This window comes from Leptonotus elevatus, chromosome 12 (genome assembly GCF_054856555.1).
Source record: "Leptonotus elevatus isolate MCC_2025b chromosome 12, RoL_Lele_1.0, whole genome shotgun sequence".
NCBI classification, from domain to species: Eukaryota; Metazoa; Chordata; class Actinopteri; order Syngnathiformes; family Syngnathidae; genus Leptonotus; species Leptonotus elevatus.
In genome coordinates this window covers 20,849,677-20,876,068 of record NC_141250.1, presented here as the reverse complement: position 1 = coordinate 20,876,068, position 26,392 = coordinate 20,849,677, and the positions used below count along the sequence as shown (strand labels likewise).

The following is a 26,392-nucleotide window of genomic DNA, read 5'->3' as shown; positions in this document are numbered from 1 at the left end:
CGACAACTCAATATGTTGGAACGAGACAAGCGAATAAGTCAGTCTTAGTAAACATACGATGAAGATAAAGCACTATTTAAGTGCATTAATGTTATGATCAAATTGGATTTTTCATATGTTGGACAATGAAGTGATTTTCAGGAAAAGTACAAATAAGTAATTCGAGTTTATTCAGGGCTCATGCTAATCGCCATTGTCAATCGTTTAGCATAGGCTAGTTTGTGTAAAATGCGCATGTGTGCAGCAAATAAGGATCAATGAATATTTATATATACTAATTTCAACTCACGTTTAACTTTAATGGACTTAAAAATATATAGATAAATAAATAAAATTAAATTGTAAGAAAAATAAAAAATAAAAATTGTGGGGGGGGTTAGTGGATTAATCGATGGAATAATCGATAGACGACTCCATTTTTAAAAAAGTCGTTAGTGACAGCACTACCTGGAACAGTCGCAAGCCAATTGCAGAGCACATACAAACAAAACCCCCATTTAGACTGATGATCAATTTAGCGTCCTCAGTTAACCCGGCCAACAGATTTCTTAACTTACAATAGATTCATCGGAGAATGTCTTTAGTGTTTACTAGTACTTTTTTTAAATCACTTTTGAAAATTTGTCGTCTTTGCCGACTTTTCAGTTGGCTAGCAACAGGCTCAGGTGGGCAGCCTCAATGGCTAAATAATTATTTGGGTTTGCAACAGAATACAACAAAATCCTTGGATGATTTATGCATTCCCTGACCATGCCTTGGTCACCAGGAGGCAGTATAAAACATATGTATGTATGTATGGTCAAGTTAGCATAAAGCTAGTGGACTAAGGTGTGTTTGGTTAAATACACAGTGTGTAATTTTCTTTGTTTTGCCATGTAGTATCCAAACTTTGCTCTACATTTACAAAATTGAAACAAAGCATGGGCTCACAGGCATTACCCTCAAGGTTGGATGAGTCTTTCCAAAGGGAGTATACAACTAAAAATAAAAGAGTTCGACTGAGGATAAAGAGTTGTATCTAACTCCAATTACAGAACTTGATTCTACCACTGACACAAATGTTCAAAGAGCAGTCAAAGCTTAAAGCCAGAGCTGAACACAGCAGGCACTCACCCAAAACGACCCACTATCAAGGCCACACTGGGAGTTTTACGCAATAACTATACAACGTCTTATTTTATCTTCTTGAATATGTGAAAATTCTTAGCATGTTTCAAAATTTAAAGCTGGGAATCTCTCGCTACGGTTTGGATTAACAGCGACATACAAACCAAACAAGATACACATCATCATTTGTCCTACATTAGTAAGTAATTGTCAGTGTTTATATTAAAACTGCCAAAAAAAAAAGGTAACCTATTCAATTAAAAAAATAATCATAATGAAAAATTTAAATGTAAGACTCAAAGCACATTCTGACATTTGTTGCTAAAACATTTGTGCACTTTCTGGACTCCTGAACCACCGCGGCGGCTTCTGTACGCGCACTGACGCAAATTGCCTGGAGGTAGAACAAATCTGGACCTGTTTTATAGAAACAGAGGGTTTAAATTAAAATGTTCCCAGTGAGTGAGCATAGTACACAAATATGGCCCCGTAGACCCGCAGCATCTGCCCCGCACTCTGCTCCCAAAGACCCTGAACAGCCTTCCGATCAAGCTCTGCAAACACCCGACCAAGCGGAAATGCAAATTGTGACATATTTGGAAAAAAAAATCTAACAGTGCCAGCAGAGGTATGAAAACACATATCAAAGCAACACTGTATGCATTCGACGAGGATATACTCATTGATCCGTTCTGGGTTTTGCATCACCTGATGTGATTGTGAGGGTTAAGCATGTATTCATTGTGCTATTAAGAGGAACAAAAAGCAGGAGCTGCGAAATGATAGCAGAGAGCAACTTCTGTGACAGGCCTTCCTCACATTAATATAGATCAAACGAAATGTCAACGTGAGCACCGCATTTATTGGGCCAAAGTCACTTTTTTTCCCGTAGTTTTGCTGGTGTTGCTACTTAAAGTCACGTGTGACTTGTAAATAATAAAAGCAGTGCTTAAACCTGCACAAAATCCCCGTTTGTAATCATTTTGGTGGCAGCGAATGATTTTGCTTCAATCTACAGAAAAGTTTTTAACTAAATCCGATCTTAACTAGAAGCACATGTCGCCAAAGGTAGAATCCTAGTCGGATATTGTGCTTTTTGGTGCTGCAAGTAGCAAATCCTTGTGGTGGTGGATGTCGTATGCTAAACTAGCAAGCCATCTGGGGAGACGGTCCCTTCGTTTAATCACGTGAGAAGCGGCAGCAAAATAACAACATGTCATATATTACTTGCCATGACTACTACTACTACTACTACTATTATTTCTTAAGCTTGTTTCTTCTTCTACTTGGCTTCTTCCACACTTGGGTACTCAATTTTAAAGTTGTTATATACACTTTAAGAACCGCTGGTCTATTGCATATACGATCATTTGTGATTACAAAAAGGTTGTTTTTTTTAGGACTGAAAATTTGCATAATATTCATGATATTGACGTTTCTTCACCCTGACCTTTTACCTTTGACCACCACAGTGCACTGCGGAAACCAGCTTTAGCCAGATTTGTTGGAGCGCTCTTCAAGAACTCCCAAGTAATTGCTTTCGTGAGAAAGGGATAGATGTGAGGGCAGTTTGACCTTGGTGTTTGATCGTCAAAATTTCTAATCTAATTCTTCCCTAACACAAAGTGCAAAAGGGTTTGTGCCACATTTGAAGGAACTTGTCTTTGCTAAAATATCGGGGGTCGGTTAAAGAATATGGAACAGGAGGAACGGCTGTACATTCTGGAATAAATGACATAGCCATAACAGAGATAGAAAAACACATTTCGAGTAACAAATATAGGCTGTGAAGCAATTGAACCCTAAAATAACATTGGGGGCTGTGTAACTAACTGCAAATGCTTTTCCATCATGGAGGACATTTAGCCAGAAGGCATTGCGCTTAATTGATTTCTATGAGGCTATTTGAGAATGCTGAGGTTTGACCTCTTTGACCTTAGTCACTCCAGCACAGACAAAACATGCCATTGGCTAAATGGGGAGCTCCATTAAAGCTTTCAAATACGAGTAACTGGAAGTAGATATCATTCCAAAACAGAATGAAAGGGACACTATTTTTCTTACTCCTTATCCATTTTTTCTTTCGACATATAATCCATAGCTGTATTACCAAAAGGACCCGGTGTAGAGAGACCGGGGACATATTTTGGTAAATTGGACTTTGGTTGTTTATATAGAAAAGTACTAGTGACCCGCCTCGCATGGTAATATCCGTCTTTCGGACGATTTTTTGCTTCAACTTTGCGCAATGTTTGGTAGCAGTGACTCAACTCATTTCACAACAAGCAGCAATTTGTCCGAATTGTAAATATTCTTCAAAAAAAATAGGCTTCAAGCTATTTACTGCCACTTTCACTTGAGATTTACTGTAAAACAAACATCAAACAAATAATTGCACTTAAGTTAAAACAACTACATAAAGTATCTTATAATTTAGTCCACTAGCTTAATGCTAATGCTAACACATAAAGGAACAAGCCGTAGGCTCGGCTTAACTATTAGCATCTATGTGATGACTGTATAACCCTTTAAGCAATTAATATTTATAAACATAAACAGTGCCGCATGATATGTAGCGGTCGTAATCTTTATTCTCTGTGAAGAACAACTAATATTACTGCCGTAGAGTTTTGACCCGCATATCCCTTTTTGTCATAATAACGGTCCCCAAATGTGACAAACACTGTTTAATTCCTTTTAATTCAATGTAATTATTTCATTATAGTATGTTTTTAGAAAGTATGATTTTAAAGAGTACTATTTTTCTCATTAAAATTTTTTGGGGGAGCAGTAATACAAAAGTATATGGGACGGTGTTGTGTCCAATAGCTCACTTGCACTCTCAAACAAGCTCATTTCTTTCTTTTTTTCTTGTTGAAGAATGTCTGACACCCGGGAAGGGATTTAAATTTTGAACAATAAATGCGTAATATGCCTTTGTTAAATATGCAGTGTGGTGGATAAAATTGAAAAGGATAGGGTGGATAAATATAAAGAGGACGTGCAAGCGGCGGTACTTTATTCATTCAGCTTCAGAACGGGCCACTTCAAAAGTTCAATTTATTATCCATTCTCTGTCTGGCTACACCGTCAGTACCGGCACAAATTCAGGAAACTGAGTTGGGCTTATTAAATGAGAGTGTTTTCACAGCTACTCCATGTGGCCTGCATTATTGATGGCTTTAGCCTAATCCACAGTGAATACATGTGCAGCCACATCATGACAAATAACATGTTATCGGGGTGATTTATACACACGAGCTGCTACAACGTGGAGCTCAGCCTCTGTGCTTATTTACTTAGAAAGCTTCAGTGAGGCAATTGGCTAAGTACAATGTTTATACAAATAGATCTAAGAGCCATTACAGAGGTCAATCTAGTTGTGTCTCATGACGTCCACTACTACTTTTGGAATTTGACATTTCCCTAACTCGAGTTTTAAATAGAATTGAATTGTTTTGAAAAATAATTTGGATTGTGATTTTTTTTTTCCATCAATATTTCAATTTATTAGGCAAATATTTTTTCAAGGTTGTATTCCCATGTATTTTTCAGTCGTTAACTCCAATTACATTCAGACACTTTCACAATCTCGCAGAGAGTCAGAAATTGTAGAAATCTATCATCAATCGACAACACAACTGCAAGGTACGTCATTACTACAGTACTGCAATAAAAACTAAAAAAAAACATCACAGATGGAAATTGTTTTCTAATAATGTATTTAGGGTTGTTGATCGTCCTCATTTCATCGTAGAAATTACCATATATTAAAAATTCCACTGCACAGCGATGCAGAAAAGGCAAGGTGTAAGACAAACTGTAATCACAATTTTAGGAGTCAAGAGGAGCCCAAACTGTAGAAACAAACATTTAGGTCCGAAAAAGCGGCTTTATCCCATCTTCTAACTCAGGAATGGCCAAATGTGATAATCACGGTGACTACAAATGTTTTCTCCATAACGCCACAAGTCCAGACTCTGAACGCCATATGAGATTTATGACCAACAACACACATGCGTTGAGGACACCATTTTCAGTGAATGTCAATGAACTGTCGTGAGAAGTGCTGACTCAAATCAGAACTTTACTGGCTTTTTTTTTAAATGCATTATTATATTGCGGCACGGTGGCTGACTGGTTAGCACGTCCGCCTCCCAGTGCAAAGGTTGTGAGATCAAGTCCGGGCTTCGGCCTTCCTGGGTGGAGTTTGCATGTTCTCCCCCGTGCTTGCGTGGGTTTTCTCCGGGTACTCCGGTTTCCTCCCACATTCCAAAAACATGCATGGCAGGTGAATTGGACACTCCAAATTGTCCATAGGTGCGATTGTGAGTATGGTTGTTCGTCTCTGCGTGCCCTGCGATTGGCTGGCAACCAGTTCAGGGTGTACCCCGCCTACTGCCCGAAGCCAGCTGGGATAGGCTCCAGCAACCCCCGCGACCCTTGTGAGGACAAGCGGTACAGAAAATGGATGGATGGATATTATATTAACCTCACCCATCATTCACCTGATGTGATAAAACCAGCGGGACCCTGATATCACAGACCTGAAATCCCCCTCGGCAACGACGAATGCAACTGGGTGGGGCTGTGCGCAGACTTTCATCATGACTCACTTTACATTAGCGCCAACCCAGTCACAGGCAGCATACAGGACATAGGCTGTTGCGGCAGGTGACGGGGGTTGGCATACGACAGACTGAAGAGATCATCCACGCGCCGAGGCACCATTTAATAAAAGAAGCAAGGTTACACTTTGAGTGGCAGTAGTTTACACCATGTAGCCACAAGCAAGGCTGCGGTGGAGCTGGTCTCCACTTACGTGCCAAAAACTGCTATTACACAAGATTTTCAGAGTCATTTTAATCTGGATCAGGAGCATGAGACTGACAGGATAATTATGTTACTGTCTGATACTAAAAACGTGTGCACAACACAACCATTTCTATCTCAATTTAACATTATGCTGAACAACTAAAAATAATATTCACGCCCACACCACCACTGATGCATTTTTGCTCTTTAAAAACGTGGTTCAAAGAACATTGTGTAATCCTAAATAGAAATTGGAGCGACAACAGAAATTACGAACGGGCCCTCACGCTGCCTTTTTCAAGGCAAAGCCGTTAAATGATCATCTAACGGTGACAACATACTCGACCCACATTAAATTATGGAGGGAAAAAAAACATTTGCAATTCAGTATGGGCTATTTATCTGGAAAAACGGCTTCCTATTGGGGCTCATTTGGTCATTGACTTCCTGTTCAATTTCAGGCAAGGCTCCTTTATACATTTTCAGGTGTCCTGTTAGACACGTCCAAGCTAATTTTGTATTAACCACGGTGTCATTTTTGTTTTGTTTTGTTTTTTTAAACCAGGATATGCCCACTTGTAAAGATGAATACGTTTTGGGGTGGGGCATGTTGAGGCCCCTAAAAAGTCAATTCATTTGCCAGAGAAGAAGAATAAAGAGCAATCGGCGAGCTCAAAACTTTCACATTGGCTCTAGACGACAGGGAAAGATTGATGGGTTTCTTTCTAGTTTAGACATCAAATATATTAGCACTGCATGTATCAAGTGTTTTTAAAATCCAATGTTTTACCGATTAACCCAACAATTAATTGGCTTTTTTGTTATGGCATTATTCTATTTGCAGGTAATATTTTCACAATCATCACATTCTACAGTAGCATCTGTCGCTATAAGAGTGTATAGCTTTAAAAGGCAGGGCTAGCACTGGTGAGTGACATGGGTGTCAGCAAATTGGAGATTGGAAGTGGGACACAATCTGTCTTTTAGACACAATTTCCTTCTCGCCGACATTGCACCAACTATTAAATTTTTTTGGTCGAAAAACAAAGCCCGTTTAGCTTAGAGCTTTTGCTTCGACCTTTTATTGTAATAAAATCATTTCAGTTACTCAATTAATCGTTGCAGCCATGCAATATAATTGATACTGTGCAGGGTTTGCCCTGCCTTTTACGCTAAGTAATTTGAGTGTGAGTGTACAACACTGACTCTAATGTCACATCTACTCTATGAGATCTTCTGACATGTGCAGTCACCCTTTTTTGTACATTCACCGAGAACTCCAGATGACTTAAAAGTCGGTACGGATTGGCCCTTCTTTAGAATAGGGTGAGCCGGACGCGGACACTCGGATTACTAGTTACTGTACTTTGGCTATTTGTATTTATAGGTTTCCCCTCAAAGTAAGAGTGCTGCATTATGCATAAGCAAGTGTGTCACAAATAAGTATAGCGCATGAATAATGGCCACAACCTGCGGCTCACTCCTCACCATAATTTGGTGGCACGGCTGATGGAGCAGCGATGATGTGGGCGCCGAAGGGAAATGAAGAAGTCACGCAAGCTGGGGTCACGCAGCGTTATTTGCACTAACCCCTCGAACCTTTGCTTTTGTCCAAATTTATAGCCAGATGTCCAAACAACTCTCATCACACAGGAGGGACAAGTCGGGACCAAAAATACTTCCACAACTTAAAAAATAAAAAGTGTTTTAGCACAAGGTTCTTGCTTGCTTGCTTGCTTGGCCTAGTTTGTTAGTCTGATGAAGCGCTCTCAGCAGTTTCGGCAGCAAATGGCATGAAAAAGAGGTCTTATTCCCATGTGCAACGCAAATGCTGAGAGTGCATGAAACTGTGAGATGGAATGGGCAAATGCATTTGTGGCCTTTTGGGTGGTGGGGGGGGGGTTACTTACCAGTACTTTTCTTTTTTTTTGATGGCCCACCAACTATAGCAACCCTTGACTTGGACAACTTTGTTACATCATGATCATAGGACTAGGAACGCTCCAATCCGATACTTGTATCGTGCATCGGCCCTGATATTGGAAAATTACTTTGATCAGGTATCGGTGACAATGGTCCCAATCCACAGCCAATCCTTTTTGCACTGACAAATCCATTACGAAGAGGTTTTGCTCCTGATTATTTTTATATTTTGTTACCAAGCTAGGGGAGCTGTTGGTTAATTTACAACTCTTCCACTGCTGCTCAGTTATTTAATAAACAATTCATAAGAATCTGGTCTTACGACGGCGTAATAGAGCCCCGTATAATTTCATTAAAAAAAATTTAGAGGGCGGGGGCGATGCCTGTAACTATCACATCGTTGATACGAAGATTCTGTTCCAAATCATTCACTTTTTGTTCCATGGCGACAATGTGTCGATCTTTTTCTTGTGTGTCTCTTTCTTCAAATGCTGAATTTCCTACAGAAGTGGCATCAAGTATTTCGGTGACCATTTCTTTGAGTTTTGCAAGAGAAGATTTTATTTCCTCAGTCCCGTCAGGTCTTTTCCCGCCAGGCATAGTGCAACAATGTAGTTAAAAATCCCAATGTTAACAAAATTGTTAGAAATCACGAGCGAGTGCAGGAGCAGATGCGTCCTTCCTCGACAGATGCGTCCTTGTCTTTGTCGCCGGCCAGTGGCCATACACAACGCTTCAAAGAGCGAATGCTTAACGTCATAGTTCATCTCTGCTAAAGCAATTACTATCTCCTTATTTGGAAACCCGACCGAAAAGTATTGGCACAAACAGGCGAGTAGTACGCTACGTGCATTTCTCGTAAATTTGTGAGGTTTTTTTCTCGCAAATCTGCCGCTTTATAAACTCGCAAATTTACAAGTTTTTTTTCTCGCAAATTTGCCGCTTTATAAATTTGCAAATAGTTTTTTTTTCTCCTCAGAATATTACTCCCGCTGTCTAAAAAATTTATATTTATACCTGGCCCTAATACTCCGTCGTAGGTCTGGACTGTGAGCAAAAGAAAAAATGAGAGGACAATTTCTTGAACTTTACACACGTCGGAAATTGTAAAAGGCAGCAACCAAAATGATTTTTTTCAGACATGCAAGATATCACATGACATGACATGGATCTCTCCTTCGTATCGGTCACAAGAATGTAAACAGTAAGAAGGATTGCTGTGCCAGCGAGCCAGTGATAGTCGAGTTGGCCGAGCAAGCTTCTGTCCATCACGGACAAGCCACCGCATCTACTGCGCAGAACCATCTCCAGGCTGAGAAGCAGCTTCGGTTACAAGCTGCTGTCAGTGACATACTGAGGAAATCCTTCCTCCCCCCCCCCCCACCCCCCCCCCCCCCGCGCCAGGCGAGGGAAACGCTTCCATCAACATTCCCTGAACCGTCAAGCACCTTAATCTGGATTCTTCGGATGGATACGTACCCCAATAAAACACTGACACCAATTCCCTGAGGTTTCCTTCATGCACGTACAATATTCTCATCCACACTCATCGGCCTGCAAATGTTGTGGGGAAAGATTTGGTTTCTATTGAGGTTGACTTAGCAATGCAGCGTCCATCGGGGCTAAAACAAGCATGTCTTCAAGGCAGTGGCCGTATGGATTGATGAACGACGCCGCTCTGTCCACGTGGGGCCGACTATTGCCGTTGCCTCCGGTTCTGTACAACAGTAAGATGACATGAGATGAGACACATGCATTTGCGGCTCTTGCCTCGGCCTCTTTACTGCCACTGCATGGCTTCACCAATATACAGCTGAGGGACCCTCGCGGCCGCGTGCAGTCTTCTTGACAGGGAAAGTGGGAAAACACACGCGCACACACTCTCACTCAGCGGCCCCCCACCCACCCACCCACCACCACCACTACCACTTAAAGCGTGTCACATCAGCAAGGTCAGCAAGGTAGCAGCATCTTTTATTAAGAATATGGCCTTTTGTTACATAATAATTTAAATTAAACACAAATATTTAATAACATACCACGAACCAAAAAGGACATTTTATTGTATCAAATTGAAAAAATATTGCTGTGGGCTAACAACAGCATTTCTGCCCCTCCCTTCCTTGTGTCATGGCCGGTCAATATATTTAATTAATTAATTTTAAAAAATGTATTTGTTCCATGACCGCACTCCTACTTAATAAAAATACACAGTAATGACATCATGAAATACTATGCAAATAATTAGGCCGGTTTTGCTACATTTGTTTGCTTCAATTTAATGGACAGTATGCTGCTCCTTCTGGTGTGCCCGCCTTGGCCACATGGGGGCGGTGTAATATAGACGTGAATAAAAATGGAGCTGCTCAAAACTCCTCAGTAAGTAAATAAAGTGCATATATCGGTGAGTGATGTTACATGCATTTCTACATCATTTATTTTCAAATATCTCTTATTTAAAGGCTTATAATGATGCAAAACAGATGCTAATTGTTATTCCGTCCATGGCATTTGTAAATAAATGCTAACTGGACTTTTTAAGGCAAAATGATGTGGTTATTCTCAATACGTAAACATGTAACTCTCTTTATCTTTAGTTTGACAAAAACACTTCAACAGGAAAAGGCGATAAAAGTATTTTTTTTGAAGATTTGTTTACTATCTGCAAAACTGCTGCTTGTTGTGAAACAGGTTAACTGCCACCAATGTACTGCTTATATCTCAAATTTTACCCGGGATTTTTGGAGCAAGTCCGAGCTCTACTGCCTCTCGGTATCGGTTTTCGTCAAATAAATTTCGAGTAGGGACGTCCCAATCACATTTTTTTTCAACGGACTTCAAGTCACTTGATTCGAGTACCTGCTGATAATGAGTCCCGATCTGATACCTCAGAAATACTTGACCTGTTTTCACCCGATACCGATCAGTTTATTACGTTATCGGATAGGGACAAACTGAATTTAGAGTCTTCAATTAACTTGTGTTTTTGGAATGTGGGAGAAAGCCAGATTACCTGGAGAACACGCAAACTCCATGCTGGAGCCCGGCCGGATTCAAGACCTCAACCTCAGATCTGTGTTCAGTGTGTTGCCTGCCACCTGCACCATGTAGTCAAATCCAGTTTAGGTCAGATAGAATTCCCAAATGGGATCCAAATAAATACATATATAAATAAATAAAAGTCACATTCGTTGTCTCTAAATCATGTGACAGTTTGCATACAACCACGCGCTTTTCTATATAAACAAACAAAAAAAAAACACGTTTACAACAGTTCAGTGTGCAAAAAAAAAAAAAAAACTGCATGGTTACAGTAAGTAACAGTGCACAACGTCATGGGGTGTTTAATCCTCCATGGGACCCCCCCAAAACCCCAGCCGCACCCCGACACCCCCCTACCCCCCCCCCCCCCACCCCCGGCCTGTCTCTCTTCAATCCAATTCAATCCAATCTTGCCACCGCACCGAGACATCATCAGACGGCACACTGCGGCGAGCACCTGCATCAACACCCCCGATGTGTTGCAACAACAACTGCGCGAGAGGCTCCCTCGCGGTTGACCGAGCACGATGCGGTTTATCCCGGGCGGACCCTTCGCAAGGCAGGCGGCAGGCAGGCGGCGGCAGGCGGCGGCGTCAGCGTAGAGCCGAGGTGACACGACCGCCTTCAAATACAACCGTGTCACGTTTTGGGACACTCAGGAGCGGTCCACGAGCCAGTGTAACGTTTCGGAACAGGAAGATGTGTTGTCTTAATAACGACCGTGTGGTATTTGCACAAAGACACACACGGGAGGACATTACAAATGAGACGCTGTTAGCGAAACGGGTTTCTATGGATCAAAAATAAATAAATAACAGCCGTACTCACGTCTTGAAATCTTCACCGTGGCTCCCCTTAAAAATAAAATGCCACCCCAAAAAAAAAAAAAACGAGATGTCTGGCCGTCTGCGTGTCGTCCGACGGTGGAATAGAGCACGGAAGGAGCTAAAAGGAAGCGAAGTGGTTGTTGTAAGCGGGTTATGGCATGTGTGCTGGGCTTTTCTGTTTGATTGTATGTGCTGCGGTAGTGGTCGCACGTCTGGCTGCCTGACTGGATGAGCGGCAGACGGGCGGCCTTCTTCTCCGACGCCGTGGGTCCGTGTGTCGGCGGGATCGCAGGACGCCACGGTGCACGAGCGCCCCCAAGTGACGCGGAGTGCGTTTCGCTGCCCCTTTCAATGACGTGTAAATAAAGACGTTTTGTTCGTCGTGGATTATTGTCGAGAGATAGTTACTGTTTAACTGTACATTTTTATTTTAGACTCTCATTTTGTTTTGTTTCTACTTATGTCATTTCTTTTTTTCAGGAAGATCTACGGTCGGAATTCACATCTATAATGGATAATTAATTGTCTTATTGTATTTACATGAACAGATATAATGTTGTAAAAATGATCTATAATTAGCATTTGATTAATATTACAAAATGTTGAAATATTTATTTATTAGATAAATGAAATTATCTATAGGCTATATAACATTCAAATTGCAATATGACATTTTTGAAAGATAAACAGATGTCCGCTGTCTCAATGAATTAGGACATCACTGAACACTTAATTCATTTCAGTAGTTCAATTCAAATAATTCAGTACCACACAGTGACATATTTCATGGTTTATTTTTTTAATCATTGTTATTATTATTATAAAGGTAACAAACCCCAGCTTCACCATGTCAAGAAATTAGCATCTACTGTAGAATGAAAATCAAAAATGATTTGGAATAAAGAAATTAGGTAGAAGATGACATTGTGAAAGGCATTTTCATGTGTTTTAAAAATCTTTATAGTCTAACAATTTTTCTAGCGTATTCTTATACATTTAGATATCATACAACTGTATATTTCATTATGTGGAAATGAATTAAAGGCATATTAAAATGATATTCTGCATTGACTAACATGTACCAAGTGAAATAATCCCCATTCTTCTTATTCTTTGACAAAAGCCTTATTATTCAGAAATATCACATCCGACATATTCCACATTCACAGGCTCATCTTGGTCTAAAAGCTGTGTATCTTCTTTTTTGTGTGAAAACAACTCAATATCCTGTTTCGGATGTGTGTCAGCTGCAGCCCGTAGATGAGCGGATTCAAAATTGGAGGAATGAGTAGAAACTCGATGGTCATGAAGTTGTGCAAGTGTTGCGACAACTTGTCTGAACCGAATCTCATGTACATCAAATCCCAGAGCTGGGTGCCGGTGTAAGTGAGCAGGCAGATGATATGCGGCATGCACGTGTGCCTGAACTTCTTCCACATGTGTGCGGACGAAATGCACATTTTGATCAGATTCACGTAAGACCAACAAATAAACAAAACATGGAAGAAATAAAACACAATGTTTAACGCAGCGATGATGCTGTTGGCTTTGGGTGGGGAGCAAGCGAGGTTGACCACCATCAGGTTGACGCAGTAGAGCCTGTTGATGTGAGAGCCACAAAGCTTTTTCCCCAAGAGCGACGCCGTGTTCATAAACATACAAAACAGAGGGATGAACCAGGACAAAAGCACAAAGAGGGACACTCTCTGCTTTGTCATGAAAGATTGATAAACCAGAGGTCGACACAGAGCCACGTACCTGTCGTATGCCATCAGCGCCAAAATGGAAAAATCAAAACTATTTGACGAGTGTATGACAAAACCCTGCAGCATGCAGCCGGCGTAAGAAATCACGTGAGACGACAGCAGGTCCACCAGGAATTTGGGGAAAAAGCCGACCGACCCGTACACGGCATTGACGCACAAGTTACACAGGAAAATATACATCGGCTTATGGAGCTTTCTGTCAATAACAATGACAAAAATAACGGTAAAATTGCTCAGCAGGATTATCAGGTAACAAAGCAGCACAAGCACAAAAATGGTTATTCTTTGCACAAATGAAAAATTCAAACCAGAGAGCGTGAACATTGTGACGACAGAAACATTTTCCATCATAGAGAGCTTCAACACAAGCACATCAAATTACCCCATGACACAAATGTTGCGGGGAGACGCGCCTCCGCCCCTCCGAACGACCTTGCCGCAGTGACGGCGAGTTAAAGGATTTTGAAAGGAAACAGCGTGACCTTTGGGACCGACGTGGACCAATGGCTGCGTGTTGACGCCCCAAAGACTCGACAGATGTTGGCCTTTCGTCAAGACCTGGACGAGCTGACTTCAGCTACTCCGCTCACAGTCCAAGAGGGACACGGCAGTGCCAATCAAAAAATAAATACAAATTGCATGCTTTTCATTTGAGATCGCTCGTCATTGGAATTCGAATCAGCATCAGCTTCTGAAAAGAAGCATGAACGCATCTTGCAAGTTGCGACCAAGGTGCACGACGTACTGAAAATACAGTCATTTATATAAAGACAGAAATTTGCATAATTTCAGCAGTAATTTATTTCACAGAGTTTGCTAATGAGTTGACTAATATCCTAAACAAAAACTCTAAAGGATACTTCCTATCACATTTTTCAGGCAAAAATTTGTAATTTTAATTAATTGCATGACTTTAATAGTTAACTCACGATTAATTAATCAACATTTTTATATCTGTTCTAAATGTACAATAAAATATTTTTTTCTATGTTTTCATATTTCTGTTAACATAAAAGTAGGAAATATGTTAACTAATAGAAATACGACTGCATCTTTCAGTCATCGATAGAGTAATTTTATAATAATTTTTTAAAAATTGAGTTAAAATTGAAAAGATATACAATACTGTTAAAAAGAAAACAAAAAAAAACAAGGGTGATATTGATTTGTTTTGAGGTCATTTTTCTGCCCCTAGATGGCATAATTGCATTTGTAAGACGTTGGTGACAGCATTTTTCTTTCCATATTAAGAGCTATCCAATCTTTAACATGAAGTCATTTGTGAAATTCTGCACATTTTTAAAATTGTAAAATGTAACTTGACCCCAGTCTACACAAATATATGCATTATTATTTAATGAATTACTGCTGCATTTTGACATGGATGTGTCTGCTGCGATGCGACTGGAATAGTCCCAGTACAGGCTTTCCAAGTGAGGGCCGGTCATTAATCGTGCATTTAAAAAAAATTGTGATGTTAAAGGAACTTTAAATTAACAAAAATTTAACACACAAATTTTTACACCACTCGTATGAACTAATCCGCTGCTGTCTGCGTTTCCACAGGATACGTATCTGTATTTGTAGATACCTTTTTTTTGGTCAAATACGGGTGCAGTTTATATGTATATCTACATATACGGCGCAGTTTATGCACACGCAGCAGGCACGTATTTTCATTTAGGATGAATTCTGAGTTGGGGTGTTACAAAAAAAAATTCAGCAAATCCCCCACCTTTTTTGCCAGCTCAACATTTGTACATGAAACTAACATTTGTTGGTGCGACCGCATTCAGAATACTACCTCAGTAACCGTCTATCAGTCATGGTTTGTAGGTCCTAATGATGTCATTAATCAACAGTGATTTGTTAGCTTGTGATCAGATATTGAATAGAGCTAACTTTGCAAAGATAAGCGGCAGAGACGCTAGTTTGTTCAGAGGTTGACAAGCTTACCGTCATCATAAAGTTATAACAAATGATGACTTATATGAAATCCCAACATTGGATTAATTCAGGTCGAAGAAATTGTCTACATGTTCATAAAGTCCTTGGTATTAGGTATTGGACTGATGAGGTGATGCAACTTTGTCTGACAGGGAAGGAATGATTTAGAGTCCAAATGGCATTAATTATTCATATTGAGAATTGTATGTTTTTGTTGTAGATGTACAGTAATAAAAAAAAAATACAAATCATAAAAATACTTTATTTAAGATAACATTCAAGGCGACAGTCATCAAATGGATAAAATGTTGAATAGTTAAACCATGAAGCCATTAAATTCAATATATAAAGATGTACAAGGAATATTAACAAGTCATGCTGATCAATATCGCAATACATGTAAAGGGTCCAAATAAAGTTTCTTTAAAGCGTGGCGTATGTGGTCAGCATTGTTCTATGAACAAATGTGAACGTGTCATTTGTAGGAAAGGAAGTTCTTATTCAAAAAGGCTCGCAATGAAAATAAGATATGACACATTTCATCACAGCTATTCTCTATTGAATTATTAACAACACATACTAATTGCAATATGAAATCATTTGAAAGATAAACACAGTGCAATCAAACTCAAACAGATACAGAACCTCCTCCATGATGTAGGACATCAATGAAAACTTCATCCAGTTCAGTAGTTTATTTTTATTTTTTCAAAGGGAGAATATGCATAATATTGGATTCACTAACACACACACAGAGTGAAATAGCTCACGATTACATTTTTTAAATCATTGCTATTATTAAAACTAACACAAAAAATGACCAAGTCAAGAAATGAGCATATTACATTAATAGAAAAAAAAAGACAAAATAATTTTGAATGTAGAAATTCTGTAACAGTTTTAGTATTGTGAAAAGTATTTTCCTGCAATTCATATAATTTAACAACAAAAACAAATCAAATTAGATGAGTATTTATATTTCATTATATAAAAATGAATTACGTACGATAAGCAAAGTAAAATGATATTCTGCATTGACCAACATGTACCAAATGAAATAATCTCCATTCTTTTTGTCCTTTGACAAAAGCCTTATTATTCAGAAATGTCACATCCGACTGTCTATTTTCTTTTTAGTGTGATAGAAATTCAATATCCTTTTGCGGATGTGTGTCAGCTGCAGCCCGTAGATGAGCGGATTCAAAATTGGAGGAATGAGTAGAAACTCGATGGTCATGAAGTTGTGCAAGTGTTGCGACAACTTGGCTGAACCGAATCGCATGTACATCAAATCCAAGAGCAGCGTGCTGGTGAAAGTGAGCAGGCAGATGATATGCGGCGTGCACGTGTGCCTGAACTTCTTCCACATCTGTGCGGATGAAAGGCACATTTTGATCAGATTCACGTAAGACCAACAAATAAACAAAAAAAGGAAGAAGTAAAACACAATGTTTAACGCAGCGATGATGCTGTTGGCTTTGGGTGGGGAGCAAGCGAGGTTGACCACCATCAGGTTGACGCAGTAGAGCCTGTTGATGTGAGAGCCACAAAGCTTTTTCCCCAAGAGCGACGCCGTGTTCATAAACATACAAAACATAGGGATGAACCAGGACAAAAGCACAAAGAGGGACACTCTCTGCTTTGTCATGAAAGATTGATAAACCAGAGGTCGACACAGAGCCACGTACCTGTCGTATGCCATCAGCGCCAAAATGGAAAAATCAAAACTATTTGACGAGTGTATGACAAAACCCTGCAGCATGCAGCCGGCGTAAGAAATCACATGAGACGACAACAGGTCCACCAGGAATTTGGGGAAAAAGCCGACCGACCCGTACACGGCATTGATGCACAAGTTACACAGAAAAATATACATCGGCTTATGGAGCTTTCTGTCAATAATAATGACAAAAATAACGGTAAAATTGCTCAGCAGGATTATCAGGCAACAAAGCAGCACAAGCACAAAAATGGTTATTCTTTGCACAAATGGAAAATTCAAACCAGAGAGAGTGAACATTGTGATGACAGAAATATTTTCCATCATAGAGAGAGCTTCAACACAAGCACATCAAATTACCCCATGACACAAATGTTGCGGGGAGACGCGCATCCGCCCCTCCGAACGACCTTGCCGCAGTGACGGCGAGTTAAAGGATTTTGAAAGGAAACAGCGTGACCTTTGGGACCGACGTGGACCAATGGCTGCGTGTTGACGCCCCAAAGACTCGACAGATGTTGGCCTTTCGTCAAGACCTGGACGAGCTGACTTCAGCTACTCCGCTCACAGTCCAAGAGGGACACGGCAGTGCCAATCAAAAAATAAATACAAATTGCATGCTTTTCATTTGAGATCGCTCGTCATTGGAATTCGAATCAGCATCAGCTTCTGAAAAGAAGCATGAACGCATCTTGCAAGTTGCGACCAAGGTGCACGACGTACTGAAAATACAGTAATTTATATAAAGACAGAAATTTGCATAATTTCAGCAGTAATTTATTTCACAGAGTTTGCTAATGAGTTGACTAATATCCTAAACAAAAACTCTAAAGGACACTTCCTATCACATTTTTCAGGCGAAAATTTGTAATTTTAATTAATTGCATGACTTCAATAGTTAACTCACGATTAATTAATCAACATTTTTATATCTGTTCTAAATGTACAATCAAATATTTTTTTCTATGTTTTCATACTTCTGTTAACATAAAAGTAGGAAAAATGTTAACTAATAGAAATACGACTGCATCTTTCAGTCATCGATAGAGTAATTTTATAATAATTTTTTAAAAATTGAGTTAAAATTAAAAAGATATACAATACTGTAAAAAAAACAAAAAAAAACAAGGGTGATATTGATTTGTGTTGAGGTCATTTTTCTGCCCCGAGATGGCATAATTGCATTTGTAAGACGTTGGTGACAGCATTTTTATTTCCATATTAAGAGCTATTCAATCTTTAACATGAAGTAGTTTGTGAAATTCTGCACATTTTTAAAATTGTAAAATGTAACTTGACCCCAGTCTACACAAATATATGCATTATTATTAAATGAATTACTGCTGCATTTTGACATGGATGTGTCTGCTGCGATGCGACTGGAATAGTCCCAGTACAGGCTTTCCAAGTGAGGGCCGGTCATTAATCGTGCATTTAAAAAAAATTGTGATGTTAAAGGAACTATAAATTAACAAAAAATTAACACACTCATTTTTACACCACTCGTATGAACTAATCCGCTGCTGTCTGCGTTTCCACAGGATACGTATCTGTATTTGTCGATACCTTTTTTTTGGTCAAATACGGGTGCAGTTTATATGTATATCTACATATACGGCGCAGTTTATGCACACGCAGCAGGCACGTATTTTCATTTAGGATGAATTCTGAGTTGGGGTGTTACAAAAAAAAATTCAGCAAATCCCCCACCTTTTTTGCCAGCTCAACATTTGTACATGAAACTAACATTTGTTGGTGCGACCGCATTCAGAATACTACCTCAGTAACCTTCTATCAGTCATGGTTTGTAGGTCCTAATGATGTCATTAATCAACAGTGATTTGTTAGCTTGTGATCAGATATTGAATAGAGCTAACTTTGCAAAGATAAGCGGCAGAGACGCTAGTTTGTTCAGAGGTTGACAAGCTTACCGTCATCATAAAGTTATAACAAATGATGACTTATATGAAATCCCAACATTGGATTAATTCAGGTCGAAGAAATTGTCTACATGTTCATAAAGTCCTTGGTATTAGGTATTGGACTGATGAGGTGATGCAACTTTGTCTGACAGGGAAGGAATGATTTAGAGTCCAAATGGCATTAATTATTCATATTGAGAATTGTATGTTTTTGTTGTAGATGTACAGTAATAAAAAAAAAATACAAATCATAAAAATACTTTATTTAAGATAACATTCAAGGCGACAGTCATCAAATGGATAAAATGTTGAATAGTTAAACCATGAAGCCATTAAATTCAATATATAAAGATGTACAAGGAATATTAACAAGTCATGCTGATCAATATCGCAATACATGTAAAGGGTCCAAATAAAGTTTCTTTAAAGCGTGGCGTATGTGGTCAGCATTGTTCTATGAACAAATGTGAACGTGTCATTTGTAGGAAAGGAAGTTCTTATCCAAAAAGGCTCGCAATGAAAATAAGATATGACACATTTCATCACAGCTATTCTCTATTGAATTATTAACAACACATACTAATTGCAATATGAAATCATTTGAAAGATAAACACAGTGCAATCAAACTCAAACAGATACAGAACCTCCTCCATGATGTAGGACATCAATGAAAACTTCATCCAGTTCAGTAGTTTATTTTTATTTTTTCAAAGGGAGAATATGCATAATATTGGATTCACGAACACACACACAGAGTGAAATAGCTCACGATTACATTTTTTAAATCATTGCTATTATTAAAACTAACACAAAATATGACCAAGTCAAGAAATGAGCATATGACATTAATAATAATAATTATTCAGAAATGTCACATCCGACTGTCTATCTTCTTTGTAGTGTGAAAGAAACTCAATATCCTTTTGCGGATGTGTGTCAGCTGCAGCCCGTAGATGAGCGGATTAAAAATTGGAGGAATGAGTAGAAACTCGATGGCCATGAAGTTGTGCAAGTGTTGCGACATCTTGGCTGAACCGAATCGCATGTACAGCAAATCCCAGAGCTGGGTGCCGGTGTAAGTGATTAGGCAGATCACATGCGGCATGCACGTGTGCCTGAACTTCTTCCACATGTGTGCGGATGAAATGCACTTTTTCACCAGATACATGTAAGACCAACAGATAAACAAAAAATGCAAGAAATAAAGCCCGATGTTGAAAGTTGCGATGATGCTGTTGGCTTTGGGTGGGGAGCAAGCGAGGTTGACCACCATCAGGTTGACGCAGTAGAGCCTGTTGATGTGAGAGCCACAAAGCTTTTTCCCCAAGAGCGACGCCGTGTTCATAAACATACAAAACAGAGGGATGAACCAGGACAAAAACACAAAGAGGGACACTCTCTGCTTTGTCATGAAAGATTGATAAACCAGAGGTCGACACAGAGCCACGTACCTGTCGTACGCCATCAGCGCCAAAATGGAAAAATCGCAGCAACTTGACGAGTGTACGACATAACCCTGCAGCATGCAGCCGGCGTAAGAAATCACGTGAGACGACAGCAGGTCCACCAGGAGTTTGGGGAAAACGCCGACCGACCCGTACACGGCATTGATGCACAAGTTACACAGAAAAATATACATCGGCTTATGGAGCTTTCTGTCAATAACAATGACAAAAATAACGGTAAAATTACTCAGCAGGATTATCAGGCAACAAAGCAGCACAAGCACAAACATGGTTATTCTTTGCTCAAATGGAAAATTCAAACCAGAGAGCGTGAACATTGTGACGACAGAAACATTTTCCATCATAGAGAGCTTCAACACAAGCACATCAAATTACCACACGATGCAACTGTTCCAGGGAGACGCGCCTCCGAACCACCTTGCAGCAGTGACGGCGAGTTAAAGGATTTTGAAAGGAAACAGCGTGACCTTTGGGACCGACGTGGACCAATGGCTGCCTTTGACGCCCCAAAGACTCGACAGATGTTGGCCTTTCGTCAAGACCTGGACGAGCTGACTTCAGCTACTCCGCTCACAGTCCAAGAGGGACACGGCAGTGCCAATCAAAAAAAAAAAAAACATGTTTTTTGTTTCAGATCACCATTTGGTATATATATATACTCAAATACACCCATTGTTTATGACATGAGGTTCAATCAAAAAATAAATACAAATTGCATGCTTTTCATTTGAGATCACTCGTCATTGGAATTCGAATTAGCATCAGCTTCTGAAAGGAAGCATAAACGCATCTTGCAAGTTGCGACCAAGGTGCACGACGTACTGAAAATACAGTAATTTATATAAAAACAGTACTTTGCATAATTTTAGTAGTAATTTATTTCACAGAGTTTGATAATGAGTTGACTAATATCCTAAAAAAAACTCTAAAGGACACTTCCTATCACATTTTTCAGGCGAAAATTTGTAATATTAATTAATTGCATGACTTCAATAGTTAACTCACGATTAATTAATCAACATTTTTATATCTGTTCTAAATGTACAATAAAATATTTTTTCTATGTTTTCATACTTCTGTTAACATAAAAGTAGGAAAAATGTTAACTAATAGAAATACGACTGCATCTTTCAGTCATCGATAGAGTAATTTTATAATAATTTTTTAAAAATTGAGTTAAAATTGAAAAGATATACAATACTCGCCCCCCGGATACTGGGTCCCGCCCGAGGTGTCAGGACGCCCACCGGAGCGGGGCGGGCACGACACCAAACCCCAGCCACCCCCGCCGGCCCCCATAGCACCGAGACCCGGGCCATGGATGGAGCCCCCGGCCCAGGGGAGGGGAAGGAAGGCGTACCGGGGAAGGGGAAGGGAGGAGGGAAGGGGACGACAAGAAGGGCAGGGGGCAGCGGCAGGGACGCAAGGAGAGGGGGAGAGGAGGAGGAAGGGCGACGAGGGAGAGGGGACAGGGAGGCGGAGGACGGGCGGGGAGAGGCGAGGAGGGAGAGGCAGCAAGGGGGAGGAAGGGGGAGGGGAGAGGGAACCACCGGGCACCCCGGCGGCCCACAGGCCCCGAACCGCGTCGCTCATTTTCAAAATAACTCGTCACGCGCTATCGAATTAAACCGTAGAACAAAAGGAATTCATACGGTAATCCTGACCTCAAAACTACAAAAGTAGGAGCGCCAAAAAATAAAAATAATCCACGAAATCTCTCGATTGCAAATACAGTGACACAAAATCCAATTATCGCTGTAATCAACCTGGACCCCTCAATACTGTTCAATTTCAAACAGGCGCTTTTCCAAAAAACATATTACGTGTAAATGGACGTTCTCAATAAGAGTCATGAGCAAATATCGATATTAGTCCCCAATCGGCCAAACTGCTAAAAAAGCAGAGCGCTTACCGTAATCTTCGCGATCCTTAGTGGAAGAAAGACTTCTCACGTCATCCGGCAACCCTTTTATTCAATATATATTATGGTCTAAGGATTCTTCGTAGCGAGACGAAAACAAAACAAAACAACAACAAAAATCACTACTTCATCCTGCACAAAAAAGCTTTCTCTAGGTGTGCACTTACGTCACTTTTTTAAAAATGCACCACCCCACGACGTGTCCAGTTCAATATCGTAGGAATTATCCCAACTCTCAATAGAACGACATCAAACTACAACTTGTTCACACAGACCTCATGTAAAAATTTAGACAATTTGGAAGACGAAAAACCAGTTGCAGCGGTCCCAAACAGACAGAACCTCCCTACGTGGATAAAAGTCTCCACTTACCGTACTTTATTTATTTAAGCCTAGAAGTTCCGCCCGTCCGTGAACGCCGCAGCTCGCAAGCCGTCAAAATACCACCATCCGTTAGAATTCAGCGTCGGAGGTCACCATTCGTTATAATTCAGCGTCGGGGATCACCATTTGTTATAATTCAGCGTCGGGGATCACCATTTGTTAGAGTTGACAATATTTGTATTGTACTCTTTACGTGTTCAATTAACTGAATGGGGAGATTCTGGTGAAGAAGTCCCTTTGCAAAGGTATCATTATAACAGAAGCTTCTGATCACACAATTGAAGTCACCCAAGCAGTGTTCTGTTCAAAAGTGTGCCCCTCCTTCTCCTGCACATCATTATTTTTTGAAAAGTGGGTGAATACGAAAAGCCTCCTCCCCTTCACAAAAAGGCAAAAGTTCTCAGGAATACAAATCAGATTAGACCTAAACAATAATAAATCAGCCTGTCCTTGGACTGAGACCGGTACCAGGCTACACTCCCTTCTCTTCTCAGGCGAGAGAGACAGATAAGAATACAATAGACAATTCTATTCATTGAGCTACACAGCTATAACTAAATCCAAAACGGCTAAAATATAAATTGAAACTGAAAAACAATGTTAATAATTCAACAATATCTACATATACGGCGCAGTTTATGCACACGCAGCAGGCACGTATTGTCATTTAGGATGAATTCTGAGTTGGGGTGTTACAAAAAAAAATTCAGCAATTCCCCCACCTTTTTTGCCAGCTCAACATTTGTACATGAAACTAACATTTGTTGGTGCGACCGCATTCAGAATACTACCTCAGTAACCGTCTATCAGTCATGGTTTGTAGGTCCTAATGATGTCATTAATCAACAGTGATTTGTTAGCTTGTGATCAGATATTGAATAGAGCTAACTTTGCAAAGATAAGCGGCAGAGACGCTAGTTTGTTCAGAGGTTGACAAGCTTACCGTCATCATAAAGTTATAACAAATGATGACTTATATGAAATCCCAACATTGGATTAATTCAGGTCGAAGAAATTGTCTACATGTTCATAAAGTCCTTGATATTAGGTATTGGACTGATGAGGTGATGCAACTTTGTCTGACAGGGAAGGAATGATTTAGAGTCCAAATTGCATTAATTATTCATATTGAGAATTGTATGTTTTTGTCGTAGATGTACAGTAATAAAAAAAAAATACAAATCATAAAAATACTTTATTTAAGATAACATTCAAGGCGACAGTCATCAAATGGATAAAATGTTGAATAGTTAAACCATGAAGCCATTAAATTCAATATATAAAGATGTACAAGGAATATTAACAAGTCATGCTGATCAATATCGCAATACATGTAAAGGGTCCAAATAAAGTTTCTTTAAAGCGTGGCGTATGTGGTCAGCATTGTTCTATGAACAAATGTGAACGTGTCATTTGTAGGAAAGGAAGTTCTTATTCAAAAAGGCTCGCAATGAAAATAAGATATGACACATTTCATCACAGCTATTCTCTATTGAATTATTAACAACACATACTAATTGCAATATGAAATCATTTGAAAGATAAACACAGTGCAATCAAACTCAAACAGATACAGAACCTCCTCCATGATGTAGGACATCAATGAAAACTTCATCCAGTTCAGTAGTTTATTTTTATTTTTTCAAAGGGAGAATATGCATAATATTGGATTCACGAACACACACACAGAGTGAAATAGCTCACGATTACATTTTTTAAATCATTGCTATTATTAAAACTAACACAAAAAAATGACCGTCAAGAAATGAGCATATTACATTAATAGAAAAAAAAAGACAAAATAATTTTGAATGTAGAAATTCTGTAACAGTTTTAGTATTGTGAAAAGTATTTTCCTGCAATTCATATAATTTAACAACAAAAATAAATCAAATTAGATGAGTATTTATATTTCATTATATAAAAATGAATTACGTACGATAAGCAAAGTAAAATGATATTCTGCATTGACCAACATGTACCAAATGAAATAATCTCCATTCTTTTTGTCCTTTGACAAAAGCCTTATTATTCAGAAATGTCACATCCGACTGTCTATTTTCTTTTTAGTGTGATAGAAATTCAATATCCTTTTGCGGATGTGTGTCAGCTGCAGCCCGTAGATGAGCGGATTCAAAATTGGAGGAATGAGTAGAAACTCGATGGTCATGAAGTTGTGCAAGTGTTGCGACAACTTGGCTGAACCGAATCGCATGTACATCAAATCCAAGAGCAGCGTGCTGGTGAAAGTGAGCAGGCAGATGATATGCGGCGTGCACGTGTGCCTGAACTTCTTCCACATCTGTGCGGATGAAAGGCACATTTTGATCAGATTCACGTAAGACCAACAAATAAACAAAAAAAGGAAGAAGTAAAACACAATGTTTAACGCAGCGATGATGCTGTTGGCTTTGGGTGGGGAGCAAGCGAGGTTGACCACCATCAGGTTGACGCAGTAGAGCCTGTTGATGTGAGAGCCACAAAGCTTTTTCCCCAAGAGCGACGCCGTGTTCATAAACATACAAAACAGAGGGATGAACCAGGACAAAAGCACAAAGAGGGACACTCTCTGCTTTGTCATGAAAGATTGATAAACCAGAGGTCGACACAGAGCCACGTACCTGTCGTATGCCATCAGCGCCAAAATGGAAAAATCAAAACTATTTGACGAGTGTATGACAAAACCCTGCAGCATGCAGCCGGCGTAAGAAATCACGTGAGACGACAGCAGGTCCACCAGGAATTTGGGGAAAAAGCCGACCGACCCGTACACGGCATTGATGCACAAGTTACACAGAAAAATATACATCGGCTTATGGAGCTTTCTGTCAATAATAATGACAAAAATAACGGTAAAATTGCTCAGCAGGATTATAAGGCAACAAAGCAGCACAAGCACAAAAATGGTTATTCTTTGCACAAATGGAAAATTCAAACCAGAGAGAGTGAACATTGTGATGACAGAAATATTTTCCATCATAGAGAGCTTCAACACAAGCACATCAAATTACCCCATGACACAAATGTTGCGGGGAGACGCGCATCCGCCCCTCCGAACGACCTTGCCGCAGTGACGGCGAGTTAAAGGATTTTGAAAGGAAACAGCGTGACCTTTGGGACCGACGTGGACCAATGGCTGCCTTTGACGCCCCAAAGACTCGACAGATGTTGGCCTTTCGTCAAGACCTGGACGAGCTGACTTCAGCTACTCCGCTCACAGTCCAAGAGGGACACGGCAGTGCCAATCAAAAAATAAATACAAATTGCATGCTTTTCACATGAGATCACTCGTCATTGGAATTCGAATCAGCATCAGCTTCTGAAAAGAAGCATAAACGCATCTTGCAAGTTGCGACCAAGGTGCACGACGTACTGAAAATACAGTCATTTATATAAAAACAGAAATTTGCATAATTTTAACAGTAATTTATTTCACAGCGTTTGCTAATGAGTGGACTAATATCCTAAAAAAAACTCTAAAGGACACTTCCTATCACATTTTTCAGGCGAAAATTTGTAATTTTAATTAATTGCATGACTTCAATAGTTAA

At 39.7% G+C, this 26,392-nt stretch overlaps 5 protein-coding genes across 5 annotated transcripts in view; all 5 read right to left on the bottom strand.

The window, feature by feature from the left end:
* Nucleotides 1-11,975, bottom strand: part of adarb1b (adenosine deaminase RNA specific B1b) — a 100,043-nt gene extending 88,068 nt beyond the window's left edge. The window contains exon 1 of the mRNA XM_086090986.1: nucleotides 11,716-11,975. The gene's annotated coding sequence lies outside the window, so the exon portion shown is untranslated. The remainder of the gene's footprint in view (nucleotides 1-11,715) is intronic.
* A 920-nt stretch (nucleotides 11,976-12,895) lies between these two features.
* Nucleotides 12,896-13,831, bottom strand: LOC147164991 (olfactory receptor 6E1-like). The gene has a single exon (XM_086091697.1). The coding sequence runs from the start codon at nucleotides 13,829-13,831 to the stop codon at nucleotides 12,896-12,898; it is 936 nt and encodes a 311-aa protein (XP_085947823.1).
* Nucleotides 13,832-16,535: 2,704 nt separating this feature from the next.
* Nucleotides 16,536-17,477, bottom strand: LOC147164990 (olfactory receptor 6E1-like). The gene has a single exon (XM_086091304.1). The coding sequence runs from the start codon at nucleotides 17,472-17,474 to the stop codon at nucleotides 16,536-16,538; it is 939 nt and encodes a 312-aa protein (XP_085947430.1). The 5' UTR covers nucleotides 17,475-17,477.
* Nucleotides 17,478-19,941: 2,464 nt separating this feature from the next.
* LOC147164989 (olfactory receptor 6E1-like) lies at nucleotides 19,942-20,880 on the bottom strand. The gene has a single exon (XM_086091297.1). It carries the CDS (start codon nucleotides 20,878-20,880, stop codon nucleotides 19,942-19,944), a length of 939 nt encoding a protein of 312 aa, XP_085947423.1.
* A 4,002-nt stretch (nucleotides 20,881-24,882) lies between these two features.
* LOC147164988 (olfactory receptor 6E1-like) lies at nucleotides 24,883-25,821 on the bottom strand. Its single transcript, XM_086091296.1, has one exon. It carries the CDS (start codon nucleotides 25,819-25,821, stop codon nucleotides 24,883-24,885), a length of 939 nt encoding a protein of 312 aa, XP_085947422.1.
* Between the last annotated feature and the right edge of the window lie 571 nt (nucleotides 25,822-26,392).